The 19,935-nt window shown below is 36.0% G+C and overlaps 1 protein-coding gene across 1 annotated transcript in view; it reads right to left on the bottom strand.

The window, feature by feature from the left end:
* Nucleotides 1–19,322, bottom strand: part of LOC136042161 (hatching enzyme 1.2-like) — a 108,578-nt gene extending 89,256 nt beyond the window's left edge. Inside the window, exons 1-2 of the mRNA XM_065727088.1 lie at nucleotides 19,183–19,322; nucleotides 797–1,091 (exon numbers count right to left, since the gene is read on the bottom strand). Of these exons, the coding sequence (XP_065583160.1) occupies nucleotides 797–1,031 (235 nt within the window). The 5' untranslated portion in view covers nucleotides 1,032–1,091; nucleotides 19,183–19,322. The remainder of the gene's footprint in view (nucleotides 1–796; nucleotides 1,092–19,182) is intronic.
* Nucleotides 19,323–19,935: the final 613 nt, after the last annotated feature.

Raw genomic sequence — 19,935 nt, 5'->3', positions numbered from 1 at the left:
ATGGTCGAAAGAGTGAGTTTGTTTTATTTTTTAAACTATATAGTCTGTCAAGATAAACGGTTTGATAGATACAATGGTACTTCACTTTAAAGCCAATCGAAAAGACAGTAAACACTTAAAGAGGTAGCAATTAAATGTGCTACCTTTTCGTAACATACTCTTTAAAATGAAAACAGATTAGTTATATAAATGTTACCGTGAATGTCCAAAACTGGTGAATGTCGACATTCACCATTGAATGCCCGAAATACCCTCTTTTTCTCCTTGGATTTAGTCAGCGTTGTCAGTCAACTTTTTCAGTTTCATGTAAGGTTTGATGATGACAGGTTAGGTTAGGTTCGCTTAGGTTTTTAACCCATGTCTGATATTTAAAACCAAATTTGCCCTAACCTAATCTAACCTAACTTAACCTAAACTATCATATTCTAACCTAACTTTAATTGCCATCATAACTTGCATAAGACTACTGAAGAAACCTGAATAGCAAAGTTGATTGAATCCAATCAGAGGAAAATGAATTTAAGACATTCACCGGTGAATGTTGACAGTCACCAGATTTCGGACTAACACGGTATATACAACTATTGCTCATTTCAAGATTTAAAATAGAGTAACATTTTGACAATTACCAAGTTTTATAGATAAAATATTGCTTTTATTAATTCTTTTACTTTCGAAAAACGGCTACCACATATTTATATATACTATAGAATATATAACCATAAATTAATGTATTTAAGAATTCTATCAATTCTGTTTCACTTTACCACTTACTTTATAAAATATTGTAACTCACCTGACTTCCTCAAGAACATAGGAAATTCCAGTTTACCACCAGGTCTATTTGAGAGAAAATCTACATTGCTGGATATTTCTTGGTCACTCAAAAGCTTATTAAGCTTATCTTCATCCAAGTTCGGTTTTCCACTAACTCCACCACTAATATGATTTTCGACGCTTTGTGCTATTGGTGAGTTCACAGGGAGTCCATGACAGTAGTAAGCTGTCACCAAAAAAAGCAGGAGTAACATTTCATAACTAGTATGTTCTTTATTTGATATACGTTAAGCATTACACATCCTTTTTTGGATCTGAAAAAAATACTATAGGATAGATAGAAGATTGAGCAAGGATTCTAAACTATTGTGTTGTGACATACCAACGCGTTTCTAAGCTGTCTGAACGATCTAAATTATACGTATCACCATGTCTTTTCTTTTAGAAGAAGTGATTTTCCGTTATTCCATTGGAACAGTACCGTACTATATCAGTAGTGATTTTGCAATTACTTTCACAGGCCCCCTACTCACTATTCCTTTTTTCTTTTAATGATTTAAGTTGAAAGACGATTCCCTCAAGACACATGTGCTATTAATTTTCTAAACGATGCAAGTGTTACGTCATAGGGAATGTTTTCTAAGAGATACAGGTGTCTGTTACGTAATAATTACTTTTTAAAAAACCTAAGAGGGCCAGGGCAATGGTGTAGGCCTTTAAGGATCCACAAGTGCCCTATCCCTTGATTCCACAAGTGCCCTATCCCGCCATTCCATGAGAGCTCTATCCCTGCTTTTCACGAGAAGCAGCAGATGTTAATTATGTACTTGGAGTTGAGGGTCACGCAATCTTGCGTGACTTGATAGATTTATTGGGAGTGGCACAATCTCACATGACATGCTAGACTTCAGGGGCCCGTGGGGAGTCCCACTTGTAACTGAGGAGTACACACACGTAGGTGCTACTTAATGATGGAGGCCCACGTGAGTGTTACGTAATCTTACACGTGGATGTTACATAATCTTACACATGGGGATGGTGGTGTATACATGGGTGTTACGTAATGGCGATGCATAAAGTGGGTGTTACGTAATAGCGGCGCACACTTGAGATGTAATGTAATGACAAATCATAAGTGGCGTATTACGTAATAGCGATGCACACGTGGGTGCTACGTAATGACGGGGAGTACACGTGAGATGTTATGTAATGGCAGCACGCACGTGGGGTGCTACGTGATGACGGTGCAGATGTTGGGTGTTATACAATGACGAAATCTTACACGTTGTGTTACTTAATTACGGGGGGCACACGTGAGATGTTAGGTAATGACAGCTAATACGTGGGATGTTACATAATGAAGGTCACACATTGGTGATACACAATACTTTTTTTCTTTGGGATTTCTTTTTCTTTCAAGGCATTTTTCTTTCGATGTGTTTCTTTTTTCTTCATGAGATTTCATTTTTCTTTCAATACGTTTTTCTCAGGGGACCTTTATATTCTAATGATTGTTGTCCAGTTAGGATTCGAAAAGGCATTTCCATCCAATGGATAGAGGGTTAACCAGGTGGACAACGAAAACCATTCTAATATTTTGGTTCAGCTAATACATTCTACGAAATAACCTATTGCACGCAAGGAGAAATCCCTGTTCCCACATACTAAAATGATTAAATGAATAGCATGTTTCCTATGACTGCAACGAATGACACGCAGAGGGAAAAATTGATTACTAGAGTTTGGTTATATTTGAGGTGCACCTACTTGGTAAGTAATGCTTTAGAAGGGTATATTAAACCCAGACAAAGCAATTCTTTACTTCTTAGCGATATGATTCTAACATTTTGTGGGATATTTCTTAGAGAATTTCTAGACATTTTTTCTTAGAGTAAGATATAAACTTGCTAAGAACATAGGAACATATTTCTTCTTAGAGAAGGTTTAGAGATGTTATCTTAGAGAATGATATAAGCTTGCTCAAAACATAAGAAACAAGATAAGTGACTTAATTCTATATTATGTTCATTTTTTTGGTTTGATTTTTCTCAATCCCCAGCCTATGACACTCCGTGACTACCATGAGGCACCCTCTAGTAGGCACTATCGCACATAGGGCATTTTTCGGGTATTTTCCTCAAAAAAATTCGTTTACACTGGAATCGATTATTTTAACTTAATGAAATAACCTCCACTAGGGTTTCTTCTGATGACGCCTAGCAGTTGAGGCCAGCGTGGCACAATGTACCACCCTCCGATGACACCTCCTGGAGGCAAATTATCACATATAAGAGTTCTTCAACATTTTTCTCAAAAATGAGTTTAGAAACTAAAGAATGGCCATGGTTTTTATTTGAACAGCGGAAACCCGCCATTGCATTGCTAGATTGTGACGTCCGATGGTAGTTTCTAGCCTATGACACTGAATGGCTGACACACGGCATCCTCTAGCAGGCATTACTGCACAAAAGACATTTTTTGGACATTTTCCTGCAAAAATATTCGTTTACACTAGAATCAATCGTTCAAACGTAATCAAAAACCCCATTAGCGTTTCTTCTGAAGACTCTAAGTGATTGAGACCATCGTGGCACAATTATTAGCCGCGATGACACCATCAGGGGCACATTATTAAACAAAAGGGTTTTTCAACCATTTCTCTCAAAAAGTAAATTTATAAACTAAAAAAATGGCCATTGTCTTTATTTGAACAGCTTTATTTGAACATCTGCCATTCTGTTATTAGATTGCGATGTTCCATGCCAATTCCCATCCTGTGAAACTTAATGGCTGACACACCCCATAGTGAGAAATTCCAGTGGGGGCCGCCTAATATAACATTATATCAGGGCTAGAAAACAATTCCAATTGGAGACTAGCAAGCAATTCCATCGGGGGACTCCTAACATCCAAATCCAACTAGGGCCCCCTAGCAACCAATTCCAGAGATGAGGTTTGTTATTAGGGATAAATTTAAAATAAAGCAAGAGTTATTTCTGAGAGATTTTAATCGAAATTCTACGTTTTCTTGAGCAAAGGCTACACACATTCATGCCACCATGCCAATAGGTGGCTAGCCCCCTAGTAAGGCAATTCCAAAGGGGGAGGGTTGTTATTTGAGATAAATACAAACCATTTTAAGAGTTATTTCTGAGAGGTATTAATGAAAATACATCATTGCTTTAACTGGATGTTAAATTTCAGGCTTCCCAACGCTGAAAAATTCTTTTAATACCTCTCACCTTAATTTTAAGCACAATTTTGTTCATGGAACCTATTGCATTCTGGTTTATTTTGTTCGTGGAACTTGTTGCATGCTGATTTTCTCTTGGTGAAACTTTTACATTGATTTTTTTCCTTGTGAAACTGATTTTGTTTATGGAACTTGTTGAGTGATCATTTGTTTGTGGAACTTGTTGCGTTCTGACTTTTGTTCTTGAAATTTGTTATACGTTGATTTTTCTCTTCGTGAAACTTGTATATTGATTTTTCTCATCATGAAACTGGTTTTGTTCACAGAACTTCTTGCGTGCTGATTTTTGTTCGCGAAACTTGTTGCAATTTGATTTTTATTTTTGTTAAACTTGGACATTGATTTTTCTCCTGGTGAAACTGATTTTGTTCATGAAACTTTTTACGTGGTGATTTTTGTTTCTGGAATTTGTTACGTGTTGATTTTTGTTCGCAAAACCTGTTGTATATTCATTTTTTCTTCGTGAAATTTGTACATTAATTTTTATCCTTGTGAAACTGATTTTATCACGGAGCTTATTGCGTGCTGAATTTTGTTCATGAAGCTTGTACATTGATTTTTGTCTTCGTGAAATTGATTTTGTTCATGGAACTTATTGCGTGCTGATTTTCTTTCGTGCAGCTTGTTGCATGATGATTTTTGTTCGTGAAACTTGTTGCATCTTGATTTTTCTCTTCGTTAAACTTATCCCTGGATATTTTCTCCTCGTAAAACTGATGTCCTTCTTGGAACATGCCACATGCTTATTTTTGTTCGTGGAATTTGCTTCATGCTGATATTTGTCCGTGAACCTTGTTGCATTTTGATTTTTATTTTTTTTGAAACTTAAACATTATTTTTTCTCCTCCTGAAACTGATTTTCTTGATGGAACTTGTTGCATGCTGATTTTTGTTTCTGGAACTTGTTGGATGCTGATTTTTGTTCGAGAAACTTCTTGCATCTTGATTTTTTTCTTCGTAAAACTTGCAGAATGATTTTTCTCCTCGTGAAGCTGATTTTTTCCATGGAGCTTTTTGTGTGCTGATTTTTGTTCGTGAAATGTGTTACGTGCTGATTTTAGTCGTGAAACTTGCTACCTATTGGTTTTTCTCTTCGTGAAACTTGTATATAAATGTTCTCTTCGTGAAACTTGTATTTTGATTTTCTCATCGTGAAACTTATTTTGTTCATGGAACTTGCTGCAACCTTACTTTGTTCGTGGGACTTATTGCGTGCTGATTTTTCTTCGTGACAGCAGTTACATGTTGAGTTTTCTCTTTGTGAAAATTGTAAATTGCTTTTTCTCCTCGTGAAACTTGTTCATCGAACTTGTTTAGAGCTGATTTTTGTTACTGGGACTTTTTACTTGCTGATTTTTGTTCGTGGAACTTGTTGTGTGCCAATTTTTGTTTTTGAAACTTCTTGGATATTAATTTTTCTCTTTGTGAAGCTTGTATATTGATTTTTCTCCTCGTGAAACTGATTTCGGTAATGGAACTTTTGCGTGCTGATTTTCGCTTGTGGAATGTTGTGTGCTCATTTTGTTCGTGAAATTTTTTACCTGTTGATTTTTCTCTTCGTGGAACTTAAACATTGATTTTTCTTCTCGTGAAACTGATTATCTTCATGGCACTTGTTGCGTGCTGATTTTTGTTCTCGAAACTTGTTAAATATTGATTTTTTTCTTCATCAAACTTGCACGTTGGTTTTTCTCATCGTGAAACTGGTTTTGTTCATAGAGTTTTTGCGTGCTGATTTTTCCTTTGTTAAACAAGTACATTGATTTTTCTCATCGTGAAAATGATTTTGTTCCTTGAATTGCTTGCATGCTGTTTTTTTTTCGTGGAACTTGTTGAGTGCTGATTTTTGTTCGTGAGCCCTGCTGCAATTTTTTTCATCATGAAACTTGTTCATTGATTTTGCTCTTCATGAACTGATTTTGTTCATGGAGCTTGTTTTGTGTTGGAACTAGTGGCGTGCTGATTTTTGTTCATGAAACTTCGTGTATATTGATTTTTCTCTTCGTAAAACTTGTACATTGATTTTTCTCCTTGTGAAATTGATCTAGTTGTTGGAATTCTTAATATGGTTTAAATTTTTCTCAACAAACCTCCCTTCTGGAATTGGTTACCAGGGGGCTCCGTTGGAATCGGATGCTAGGGGGCTCTCGCTTAAATTGCTCGCTAGGGTTGCCTTGGAGCTGTTTTCTAGGCCCCCGACGGAATTGGATGTTAAGGAGCCACATCTGGAATTTCCCGCTATGTGTTGGTTCAACCATTGAGTGTTGCAGGCAGGGGATTGGCATGGAGCATCACAATCTAACAAGGAAATGGCATGTTTCCGCTGTTCAAAAACAAAAAATAATGGTCAGTTTTTAGTTTATAAATTTATTTTTGAGAGAAGAATTTGAAACACTCTTAGGTGTGATAGTGTGCCCTCTGATGGTGTCATCAGGGCTGGTACATTGTGCCATGCTGGTCTTAATCGCTAGGAGTTATAGGAAGAAACGCTAATTGGGATTTTTTCATTAAGTTTAAACAATAGATTCTAGTTTAAACAAATATTTTTGTAGGAAAATGCCCAAAAAATGGCATGTGTGCGGTAATGCCTGCTAGAGAGTGCCATGTGCCAGCCATTCAGTGTCACAGGCTGGGAATTACCATGGAAAATCGCATCTAGCAATGAAATGGTAAGTTCCGCTGTTCAAATAAAACAATGGTCATATTTTAGTTTATGAATTTATTTTTGAGAAAAAAGGTCGAAAAACCCTTATCTGAGATAATATGCTCCCAGAAGGTGTCATCGCGGGTGGCACATTGTGCCACACTGGCCTCAATTGCTAGGAGTCATCAGAAGAAACTCTAATGGAGGGTTTTTCATTAAGTTCAAACGATCGATTCTAGTGTAAACGAATATTTTTGCAGGAAATGCCCGAAAAATGCCATAAGTGCGATAATGCCTGCTAGGGGATGCCACTTGGTAGCCATTTAGCGTCACAGTATGGGAATTGAGAGAAAATAATACCAAGAAAAAATGAACAAAATAAAAAACTAAGTCGCATGTCGGGTGCCCTCATTTTCCTATTTTGTGAGCAAACTTAGATCATTTCTCTAAAAAAAATCTCTAAACGTTCTCTAAGAAGGTGTATTTTCCTATGTTTTGAGCAAGTTTATATCTTTCTCTAAGAAAAGATCTCTGAAAATTCTCTATAAAAGACCCCCCAAAACGCTAGGATCATATCGCTAAGAAGTGAAGAATCGTTTTGTCTGGGTTTATAATACTCTTTTAAAGCATTACTTAGCAAGCAGGCTCACTTGAAATACAACTTGTGTAATCAATATTCCTTCTGCCTATCAATTATTGCAGACGTAAGAAACAGGCAACTCATTTAATCATTCTAGTATGCGCGAACAGGGATTTCTCCTTGCGTGCAATAGGTTATCGTAGAATGCATTAGCCGAATCAAAATATAAGAGAGCTTTATATAGTCCACCTGGTTTACGCTTCATTCCATTGGATGGAAATACCCTTTCGAATCCTAATGGGGGCAAAAATCATTAGAATATAAAGGTTAACTGAGAAAAACGTATGGAAAGAAAAATGAAATCTCAAAACGAAGAAAAACCATGGAAAGAAAGAAAACGCATTGAAAGAAAAAACACCTTAAAAGAAAAAGAGATCCCGAAGAGAAAAAATTCTCTTAAGGTAATATATAACACCAATGATTGTACCGTTATTGCGTTACACCCCGCGTGTGCGCTGTCATTACGTAACATCCCCGTGTGCCCTCTGTCATTATGTCCACGTGTAAGATTGCTTTATTAAGTAACACCTCATGTGTGCACCGCCAACGGTACAATCATTGGTGTTATATATTACCTTAAGAGAATTTTTTCTCTTCGGGATCTCTTTTTCTTTTAAGGTGTTTTTTCTTTCAATGCGTTTTCTTTCTTTCATATACGATATAGCATATCGTATATGCTATGGCGGTGCACACATGAGGTGTTACTTAACAACACAGTCTTACACGTAGACATAATGACAGAGGGCACACGGGGATGTTACATAATGACAGCGCACACGCGGGTTGTAACGTAATAACGGTACAAACACTGGTGTTATATATTACCTTAAGAAAATTTTTCTCTTCGGGATCTATTTTTCTTTTAAGGTGTTTTTCTTTCAATGCGTTTTCTTTCTTTCCAGGGTTTTTCTTATTTTATTGTTTTACATCAGTTTTTTTTGTTTTACATCAGTGGTGTCTGTCAAATCACGAAAATGTAGATACGGAAGGGAGAAAGGCCATAATGTATCTATAAAATCTAGGAAAGCAATTTTTCTGTTGTTTCGTTTTTCAATGAAATTACAAAATAAAAATAAATTTTTCCGGTGAAAACACCAAATAAGACATTTTTCAAAATTTGGAAGGCGGAGGCAAAAAATCTAGGGGTACCCGTTGCCCATTTTTATTTCTTTTCCCGATAACCGTAAAACAAGAACCGGATCAATAAGTATTGATTTCACGGTTCTAGGCGATTACCCCCCGAAAAATACCCCCGGAAATACCCCTTGCAGGAAATACGGAAAACTCGTATGTGAAAGTATTTTCACGTAAAATACCCCCCCCCCCCGCCCCGGGGAAATTCCCCCATGATAATTCCATTCTAGCTGATATTTCCACCCAGAAATATTTCTTTCGGATGAATTCGGGTGAAAATTCTTCTTATCGCACTTTCACTTGAAAAATATAGAATTTTTTGATTGCTTTTAAAACCATGTCGGTAATCCTCACCTCCGTCGAAAAGTTTTCCAGCAAAAAACCAGTAAAAGTGGATTTTCTAGCAAGTATTTTTTTTTTTGTTGTTTTTTTTTTGGGGGGGGGTACAAAAGAAACTGCAAAAACCGCAACAAAAACATGAATTTGGTATCTATTCCCTTATGAATTCTAGGAATATTTCTGGTCTACGTTGTTACAATGTAAAGAATAACATTTTATCCCAAAATGAGCAAAACTTATTCCGTATAGGAGGGGAACTGCCCCTTCCTCAACCATGATTCCACCCAAAGGTCATAGAAACTTCAGAGTGTTCTCGCTAGAACAGAAATTGAGAGTTCTAGTCCTTTTTTTAAAGTTCCAAAGGAATTCCGGTTAGTCTTTCCTCTCTACTGGCCGTCGTCTCGTTTGAAGTTTTATTTTTGTAGAGTTTTATCTCTCTTTGTACTTCTCGTTACCCAACATTACCTCACCTTCTATTGCGTAGTCGTGTATTGTGGGATTTGTGTACGTGTCCCACTGTCGATAAATTTAGCTTTATATATCTATCCACAGTAATGTGTGCATTGTATATCGTGTATTTCCTTTACTTGGTGCATTTATTTTGCTTATACAATTGTGGGTCTTTTGTCTTGTGTTTTTGATTCTGTACAAACGCATAAAATCCCAGTTTCAGCTAAACTGATAAGTTGATCACTTTTTTGTATGGTTACCAAAGCGAAACTATTGGTGTCATTTTGACACTTTTGGGGGGTCTCTGACATTAGCACTTTTGACAAAATTATGGTATTTAATGCTTAAATTAAAATCTTATAAGCGTTTTTTTGTTCATCTCCGTATCCAACATCACATGCATGTACAAACAAAACACAGAAACACATGCATATATATGCACACATACACCCGCGCGTTTAGAAATTAGAAACGCGCAGTAGAACACTTGTGCAGGGTCATTAGCTACTAATTAACGAGTATTATCTGTTATCCCTGTAGCTGAACTGAATTGAACTGATTTGCTTACATGCTTATGTAAAATAAACGTCGTTTACAACAACTGCCAAGGGAAGGCAACAAACCGCGTGATAAAAAAAAAAATTGTAATCGTTCGAATCGCAAAAGGTTTCTGTTAAAATCATGTTAAAAGAATAAAAATATTTCCTCTCATTATAAGCTTTTCATAGAAAAACCAAATAAAAATCATATTTCTTGATTCAGGATGCACAAGGTGTGGTCAAAAATTATAGTGATTTTATTTTTTATTATTATCATTTTATTTTATTTTTTAGCAGGAACTGCTGACGCTATAGCCATTTCACATATGTTACCCATTAGAAGAAGCACGTTAGAACAAGCTCTGAATTGTCAGTCATCGTCAGAGACACTAGGGTGTGGTTGTGTTTACCATGTCTGTCAACCATTATTGAATTTGAACAGGATTTGAAAATTAAGCCCAGTTTCAAGTTGCAAAGAGGTGCCAAAGACACTCATGAAATATCGAAAGTGGGATATGTAGGTAAGGCTGTAATTCTGAAAACTGTCTACAAGTGGTGTGGGTGAATTTAGAGTGGAGAGACAAGCACCTAGCAATGAGTTGGTAGAAGCCAAGTGACGTTTGAGACATTCATTAAACCCAGAAACCATTGCAAAACGTATAGAAAAGTTAAACAAATCCTGGCGAAACAATCAAGTAATTATTCTAGAGCAATGTTCGAGACGTCTGTTAGCCTCAAAAACCGGAAAATAATTGGAAAAGGGTTAAACAATTCTTGGTTAAAACAGGCAAGTGATAATTCAAGAGCAATGTTCAAGACGTCTGTTAGACTCAAAAACCGGAAAATAATTGGAAAAGGGTTAAACAATTCTTGGTTAAAACAGGCAAGTGATAATTCAAGAGCAATGTTCAAGACGTCTGTTAGACTCAAAAACCGGAAAATAATTGGAAAAGGGTTAAACAATTCTTGGTTAAAACAGGCAAGTGATAATTCAAGAGCAATGTTCAAGACGTCTGTTAGACTCAAAAGCCGGAAAATAATTGGAAAAGGGTTAAACAATTCTTGGTTAAAACAGGCAAGTGATAATTCAAGAGCAATGTTCAAGACGTCTGTTAGACTCAAAAACCGTAAAATAATTGGAAAAGGGTTAAACAATTCTTGGTTAAAATAGGCAAGTGATAATTCAAGAGCAATGCCCGAGACGTCTGTTAGCCTCAAAAACCGGAAAATAATTGGAAAAGGGTTAAACAATTCTTGGTTAAGATAGGCAAGTGATAATTCAAGAGCAACATTCGATACGTATCTAAAACCAATAAAAAACGCATATAAAGGTTAAATAATTCCTTCCCCTCACCCACCAAACTCCGCCCAAAAAAACCTTCAAACATTTATTATGCACATATCCCCACAATAGCTCCATGGCCTGTAAAGGAGGGGTGAAATACACTTACAATTAAATATGACACGTAATTAAGGGATGAAAATCAGATTTCATTGTTGGTAGGGGTGCCACTCGATCTAATTAAATGATGCTGACTAGAACTAACAAAAGTCCAACTTTGAAAAAAAAGTGTTACCTTCATAAAAATTCCCGTACAGTGTGCTTCGCGCAGCACACGCAAGTGATTAGAGAGATCCCCTTTTGGCTTGACACATAGTAAGAAATGGGGCCATTTTTTTTTTATTATTTTGCTTGTATTTGAAATGTGTTTCTATTTCTCACCTTTTCTATGTTGTTACAAAAAGGTCAATTACCATCAAAGCTTTGGTTAGGAATGGCTAGACAAGGTCATTTCTTAATTGCGCAAGTAGGGTCTTCAAATAATAGGGGGCTTATACAAGTGAAGTTACGTTTATTTTAAGTACTTTAAAATCTGCAATTATCCAACTCTTCAAAACAGTACCTAGTAAGATGGAAGTAGCTATCTTCAACCTTCTGAATGGAATTTTTTTTTTCGTTTCTTATTCAGAGGGCCAGGACAATCTTGCAGCGAATAAGCCCTGCAGCATTGGTTATAGAATTTTTATTCCAAGTAAAAATAAAGACATTATTTAGTCCATAGCACATAAAGGATTTTTTGATTATCAAATTACTGTAAATATAATAACAGAAAAAAAATAAGAGCCATGACACAAGACAGTTAACTCCAAGGATTTATCCTTCCGTTTCTTTGAGTTCAGCTCTGTGGGAACATTTCAATCTTATAGTATTGTTGGGTTCCCTTCATGAATGCAGGTAGATCGGTTAAAGAGGGGACCCCATTACCATCGTTGAGGATGGAGACTGACTTCTAGAACTGCAGGACTGACACTTTTCTTTCAACCAGCTCTTTCTTTGACAGTAGGAGGCACCTTCATTCTCTTTTTTGGATTTCAACATTCATCCTACTGAAACCGTCCCTGAATATGCGAAGAAGAAGGATTATAGAAGAAACAGAACCGGGCAAAACATTTTGCAGAGACGGCCAGTGAAGCATCTGAAGCAATGGGTCTTCACCGATCGCTCTTAGCTTTATTTCAGAGCATAGCTTGACGTAAAATGGAAGGCCATGTTCCTTTGCAGCAGCCAGCCTCTCATGAAATATCAGACCTTCTATCTGACCAATTGCGAGGAGCGAAAAATTCAGCTCCAAAATGCATCTCCGTTTCAATTGTTTTGAAGTTCATCAGGTTTGAGAAATCCAGTTCAAAGTCTGAGAGAATGACCAAAACCTTGTCTTTTATATTATTCCTCATCAATTCAGTAGGATTGTCCTTCAAATTCAATTACTACTAGTTTAATCCAAGAATGAGCTAAACGCGCATGGTATAGCTGAACTGGAGATTCTGCAGTAATTGGCACACACATCAAGATATATCATAAAAGTCATTCTTTTTTAAAACACTTACCTAGTTAGTCACGTCACATTCAGAAATACTATTCCTGACATTGAGAAAGCTATGGTAACTGAAGACCCTTCTAAAGGAAGTCTTCCAGCAATTCTTCAAGTCATGGATTCAGCAGTGGATAAGCGAAGCATTTCAAAGTACTGTCCTAGTATTGGTATGTTGAAGGATATTATTCAAGTTTATTACTTTATTTCTAAAAAAAAATATTCACAATATTTTTTTTTATCACACCTCGTATCTATTTACACGTGTTCGACTTACAGGAATGAATTATTGGAAAGTAAAATCATATTCAAAACTATTAACTATTATTTTAGTTTTTATCGAGTTCTATACTATATTTAACACTTGATTTGATACTATTTGCAAATTGGAAACATCTGAATTTTTGCTGGTTAGTAGTATCATACTATTTCGGTAGAATTTGATCTTTTTTAAAAATACACTTTCAATGGAGTGAAAACTTTGGTGTAAAACCTTAATATATATATATATATATATATATATATATATATATATATATATATATATATATATATATATATATATATATATATATATATATATATATATATATATATGTGTGTGTGTGTGTGTGTGTGTTTTTGTGCGTGTGCGTGTGTGTGTGTGTATGTGTTGGAGTTTAGGTTTCTATCAGCAAGGATTGCTCTTTACTTATTCGTTAACATGAACGGCTAGACGATATCTTCAGAACTAAAACGTTTTGAAGCTTAGCAAGGGTGTATCTAGGATTTTTATTCCGGAGGAGGGTTCCTGGGGCCAGATGGACATCTTGGAGGGGGGTCAAACCCGGTAACCCCTCTCCCCTGGATACGGCCTTAAGGCCTAAGTAGGATAGCTTTGTTTTTCTTTTTTCTCAATGCTTATACGTGGTTTAAAGATAAGCGTCTACGATTTGTAAGAGTTTACGGTTAATGAATTTAAAATTTGGCAGATTTTTGCAGTGATTAAGAATTTCTATTTTTAGGTTACAGGAAAAGAACGTCAAATTTATTCTCGGGAGATTAAAGGTGTTAAAATTCATCATGGTCATTAGCATGCAGTGCATAATTAGTAACGTGAAATGCACGGGGAAGCTTGAGTATTGTGATTTACGATGGTGTAAAGGGTATTTTGTGAAAAGCCAAATATAATTTTAAACTATTATAAGCATGCAAAGCTTCGGAACAGGGATCAATGCCGAGTGTACTACATAGATTGCTTATCTGAGAATTACAGTCTCCAACTGAATAATATGACCTTGTTTTGGCATCAAAACTACTGCGGAAAACATACGAGAAGGGGGGATTTCTATTTTTTGTAGTATTACCTTATATTTCTTCTATTGATTTCATAAAAACTACGAGTGTGCGCTTGTTGAAAAAATAAGCAATTTCGATGGGGGGGGGATTCTGTGCCTCTCTTCTCCATGGACTTTGAAAAAAACACCTTTCTTGGAGGTATATTCATTGAAAATTGTTTTTTTTTTGTATTTTCTCTCAAATAATTAAAAAAATAACAACTTTGCCCGCTTCCTAGATTTAAAAAAAACATTTTACACCGTCTCTTAAATTTTCATGAATTGAGTGAATGAAAAGGAGTTAAAACATAAGGATACTCTTCCAAGTGAATTTATATCCGTTAACTATCGTCTGCAGAACCATATACAAGTTGGGCACGTATTACGGGTCTTCTTTGGGGGAGCGGAGCCAATAATAAATAAACATTCTCAGCATTGATGAGGACAAATAATGTTTTAGCATATCTTTCCAAATTGAAGCTACAGACGCCACTTTTTACAACTTTCTTCCTACAAATTTTCCAAGAATTCAGCCTCCTACTGAATTAAGAGGTTTCATTTTGACATCGGAGATACTAAGGAAAACATGCAGAAAGAGCAGAGGAAGGGCTAGAAATATTTTGTTTGTAGAATGAGCAAACACTCTATGCATCTTTGTGCGGAGGGGGGGGGGGTTGCCACTTTCAGAAACCACGTGCACCAGCTGGCGTTTGCCAAGCGATGCAAAATGTGTACCATGTATAGAACAGATTTGGTACGCACAGACTTAATATGGGCCAAAGGGGGAGGGGGAGGGGTTTATTTGATACCTTTGGTACTTTAGTGATATCTGGATAGTCTTGGCAAATATATAACAACCAGCTGTTTGGATAACTACCCTACAAATGAGACACCTATTCTTCTGGGGAAAATTGCTTCATAATGTAAGGAACGATGAATGACCGTTACTTTCTGATTTTGAAAGGGTCTGAGCCCATTGCCTTGCGATTATTATTAGGCTCAAGCCCCTCAGGCAGGGTCGTAAACCCCTGCGTAGCTGGAATCTATCGCAGAGTACCCAGCCCTGACGGTTAGTTACGAAATATGTCCCTTTTCCTTTTTATTTAGCTTAAGCGTTGAGTTTGATGTTTCACCTTCGTTCCGCTGGCAACGTCATTTATGATAGTGATAGATTGTTGACCAAAACAAATGATCAAAATAAATCCTGACAAACCACCTAAATTCATAGATTAAGAAATTTTTTATTGCGAAAGTTCCGTTAGATTACTTTTCTTAAATAGGTAGTATAATTAAAACTACCTACATCCGAAGATTCTTTTTAACATTATATGCTTTATATGGGTATCTTCGTGATAATATATGAAGATATAAGGTGATGCGTAATTAGTAAGTAGATATACGAAGTCATTTGTATCCAAACCTTTTTATGCAATCTGACTTTTACAGGTTCTTAAGTGCAAATGATTCCCATGCATTTAAAAGAACTATCCAGAATTTATGCTTCTGAGAATGAAGGAAGAAATTACTTTCGAACGGAATCAAAGGGGCTGCTACTTTCAAAAACCGTGTAGCGTACCTCAGGAGGCACGAACTCTTGCAATTTGAAGTGGGTGTTGGGGGAAGTGTGACTTAATCGAGGTGAAGAAAAACGATCAGTGACATAAATTCACGAAAATGTAGAGCACAAAGACATTTTTTAAAGTTTTTATGAAGAAAGCACAAAAAGGTTATTTTCAAAATCTAGGGGGGGATATTTTTGTTGTCCTGACTTGTTTTAATGGAAAAAATTGTATTTCAAAAGCCAGAAGTTAATCCCCCCTAGAAACCAGGACCGGTACCAACCGAGGGCAGAGGAAGAATTCCCCTCTTTATTTTTACCCCACCCCTTCTTGGATTTTGAAAAACACCGTTTTTGGGGAACAACTTCTACAAACGATAAATTATCTTATCCTAAATTTTGAGAAATACCATTTACCCCCTCTCTCAAGTTTTTACGAATTCCAACCACTGGCCTGGGTATGATGAGCGGGAAGTGTAATGTAAGCAGTGTAGGAAGTTGCGCTCCAAGATGTCCGCCATGTGACAGAGTTGACGGAACCTCGTTAAAAGAAGGCACCATCAAGATGACTTTGAGCCGCTCTCATGGAACTCAATCCAGTTTACCCCAAGCCATTTAATTCAACTCATCCTTTGCTAAATTCAACCGCCATTCAACTAAACCCCCACGCGATTCAACACTTATCTAAAACAGCTAAAAAACAAAAATGGCAAGCTTGTGTTTGCAAAGGTGAGTCTAGACCAAAATCCTGGGGGGGGGGGGGTGCAATGTGGTTAAGACGCAAATAATCGACCTACTTGAAAAGTTTATTTTAAAAGAGAGCGAAAAACAGAAATAAAACACTGAATGAGGGCACCAGAAAAAAATATTGCGGGATGACTATCCCCCTTCTGGATCCGCCAGTGTGTGCTTGACACTTAATAGTAACCTAAAATAACTGTCACTATGAAGCACAATTTTGTCCTGTTGACTATCAGATTTTTGTTTCTAATTTAACCCAACTTGAGATTACAATTAAAAAAAGCGGAGATTGTTCGAAGGAAGTAATATTAAACAAGCTTAACAATAACTGTACAATTTCTGGGATTTATAAAATAAAGCCTCTTTAGCACTTATAATATCCGATTCAGGAGGTGACGAGAAAGGGTTTTATACCCCCTTGAAATGATTGTAGGATACTGCTGCGCATTTTTTGCTTACATTTACACTAATCTGTCGAGTAAAAAACAAGAAGTCACAGCAATAACTAGACTGCATATTTTAAAGTATAAATTTTACAATTAAATGTAAAATCAAAATTCTAATTCTAAGTAAATTTTAGCCTCCTATGAAATAATGAAGCACAAACACAATACATGTAATGGTCCCCCCTCTTCTTCCGTTCGCGAAACCCTGCATCCGTCACTGGGCTCCTGTAATTAAGGAGAGGCCAAAGTTACAGCAACTTTTCAAGCAACAGTTTTTTGATGGTATACATTGAGGCTTTTGATTGTCAAAAAAAGAAAAAAAAAAAAAAAAAAAAAAAAAAAAAAAAAAAAAAAAAAAAAAAAAAACATTGCCCATATTCTTGATAGAAAATTAAAAAGCTTGGATAATGAGTTTTTGATTATTTTTATGAAGATACAAAACATAGTATTTTCAAAATATAAGGTTAGGAGGCATTTTTTTTGTTTCAATTTTTTAACGAAAATATCCCAAGAACATGTTTTAAGAATCTAGGAGGTATTTTCCCACCTGCCCACCCCCCAATTGGCACCCCTATGTTTGTTATTCAGATTACAGTAATTTGAAAAAAATATGATCACATATCTCTGCATCGATGCTGCGCAATTATGTTCGTAAAAGATGGATGCCTTCAAGACCAAATTTTCCTAAATCCCAAGACTTGTAATTTGTTTTAGATTATTTCTTGTGTCATTTAAATTTGTTTCCTTTTTTTCTTAATTTGTCCTCGCTTCCCATCTTAAAAATGTAAATATAGACGTGCCTGATGCCAAAATGGCTGATTTCCACCCATTTGGCTGGCTAAATTCCAAGTTGACAATCACATCTATCCAAACTCTACCGGGCTCTTATATTGCTTATACTTGGCGTAGTTTTGACTAAACTAACCCACCCCTCCCCCTTAAGGTCATACGCATCTACCTGATGTCAAAATGGCCCAATGACCACCGGTTTGGCTAGTAAAATCATGAGGCCTACTTATTTTTTACGAATCGCTTCGTAAATTTGATCCAAACTTGTGTGTTTTCTTTATAACTTTCGTGGCTATATCGGGCAATTAGAAAAAAAAACACAAAAACAAGCTTTCTCAGCTGAAAGTAAGGAATAACATTAAAACTTGAAATGGACAGAAATTATTTTGTATATGAGGGGAGCTACCCCTTCCTCAGTCTTGCTCTTTAAGCTAATATCTTGAAGTTCTTTAAGAATACTTAACATTCAAATTGAACAGTCCTTTGTTTGAGCAGTTTTTCTTAAAGAACTATGACAAAAAATCAATAATAATAATAATAAAAGAAATATATACATCCATGATCTTTCTTCAGGCAAAAAATACAAAATTCCTCATTTAATGCATAAGAGCTTGAAACTTCCACAATAGGGTCTTCTGAGGTGCTGAATCTGACGGTGTAATTTTATTAAAATTACTTGACTTTCCGGGGCTGTTTCCTCCCTTTATTGAAAATCTGGCAAATTTTCTCAGGCCCGTAGTTCTTGATAAGCAACATTACATTTAATGAATTCTACCTATCTGGGATCAGCGTGAAAAGCCAGTTTTTTTTATATCAGTTGTTATCAGCATCCCGCTCTTTAGAGTTTCAGTTGCTACAGGCCCGAATCACTCCTTACTCACAGTTCGTTACCGAAAACTGGATGATCATTCCTCACCTGTCTATTCTAGTTAATTTTAGTTTGAAATGATTAGAACTTATTCCGATCATTCTAGTATTTCTAGTTAGGAGCAAATTCCCTAAAGTTAGTTTTTAATGAAAATACAAAAAGAACGAATTTTAAAATCAAAAAAGTTAATTTTCCAAATGAAAGGGAGGGTTGTAAATGCTGCTACTATTGGGACACGTTTACGTATTTATTTTACATGCTTACATATTAAATATGTCTTTATATTTTACATATTTATATAGATTTTACACATTTAAATCGGGTATAGGGCAGGAAGGTGATTTTATTACACAAATTGCACGAATATACGCATGTGAGACTTTTAAGAACGAATTCATGGTATTTTAGATACGAATAGCCTAATATCACGTCATTGACTACCTTCTTTATCCCACCTAATTTAAAAACCTGTAGATTTTGTTGGTTTTGTACTATTTTCTGTTTGCTCGTTATTTCTCATTAGTAGCTATACCGACATGAAGAAAACCCAGTATGCTTTTGAATATAATCAAGGCCTATATCCAGGTTCTTAGAGATCACATAAGATTTATGCCTCTTTAGGGATCATGGTAAGCGAGTCCTACCTTTAAAACCAAAAGACGTGTGAATTGGCTCTCTGAAGCTTTCATGAATGAGACTTGGAATCGAAACTGCTAAAAATCATGGAGTCAGTAATTTACCAACTAAACAAATTACCAGTGTAATTTACTATCCCTATGACCCCAGTATTAAACTAAAGACATAATTATTATTACCTTTTGGATTTCACTGACCGTCTTCCTTTTTCCCACACTTCTTCATTCAATCTAAAACTCTTTGATCGTATCCTTAAAAATAATACCCAAAGATTGACATTCAGACTTAAAACACAACCGACTCTGGTCATCCACTAACTTAAGTTCTCTTAAAGCTTTTTTTCGCATAAAAATCACTATACATATCTATCATCTCCTTAGAACGGGTATTTTAACGTGGTAAACTGGTCTTGGTGACTTTTCTATTAATTGTATGCAGAGTTATTACTTCACTGTTAGGAGTTGACACTATAATGTAAACTTTCCTAACCTAGGAGTGTATGCACTCCAAAGGATGGGGGGGGTTGTGATATTAAGGGATATCTCTATTCAATTACGCTCTAAAGCGTAATTTCACAAAGCTTCCTTGGTGTATTTGACTCATATCTCCCTCATTTTCGGCCTGAAGACTCATATCTCCCATATTTTCTTCCTGAGGCTACCACAAGTAGGTTTGGGCGAGATACAGCCCTCCGTCTGTGGAATATCGAAAATATGCGATAATTGAAGCTATTTATTGTAAGTTTGTGAAATGAATACGAACATTTGCTTGGAAACAGCAGAACACTTTTTTAAATCTTTACCCACTTAGAAAATTCTGAAAATCTCCACTGGAAAGTGTGAATAAGTTTTTCTTGGGGAACGCCATTACAACCAAAAAATCCGGGTAGGGGGGGGGGGTAATTAAGAAACACAAGATACATCAATAATTTG

The sequence above is a fragment of the Artemia franciscana genome, unplaced genomic scaffold, assembly GCF_032884065.1.
Source record: "Artemia franciscana unplaced genomic scaffold, ASM3288406v1 PGA_scaffold_73, whole genome shotgun sequence".
Classification (NCBI taxonomy): Eukaryota; Metazoa; Arthropoda; class Branchiopoda; order Anostraca; family Artemiidae; genus Artemia; species Artemia franciscana.
The sequence above is the reverse complement of the archived record's forward strand: the minus strand, read 5'-3'. Positions and strand labels throughout refer to the sequence as shown.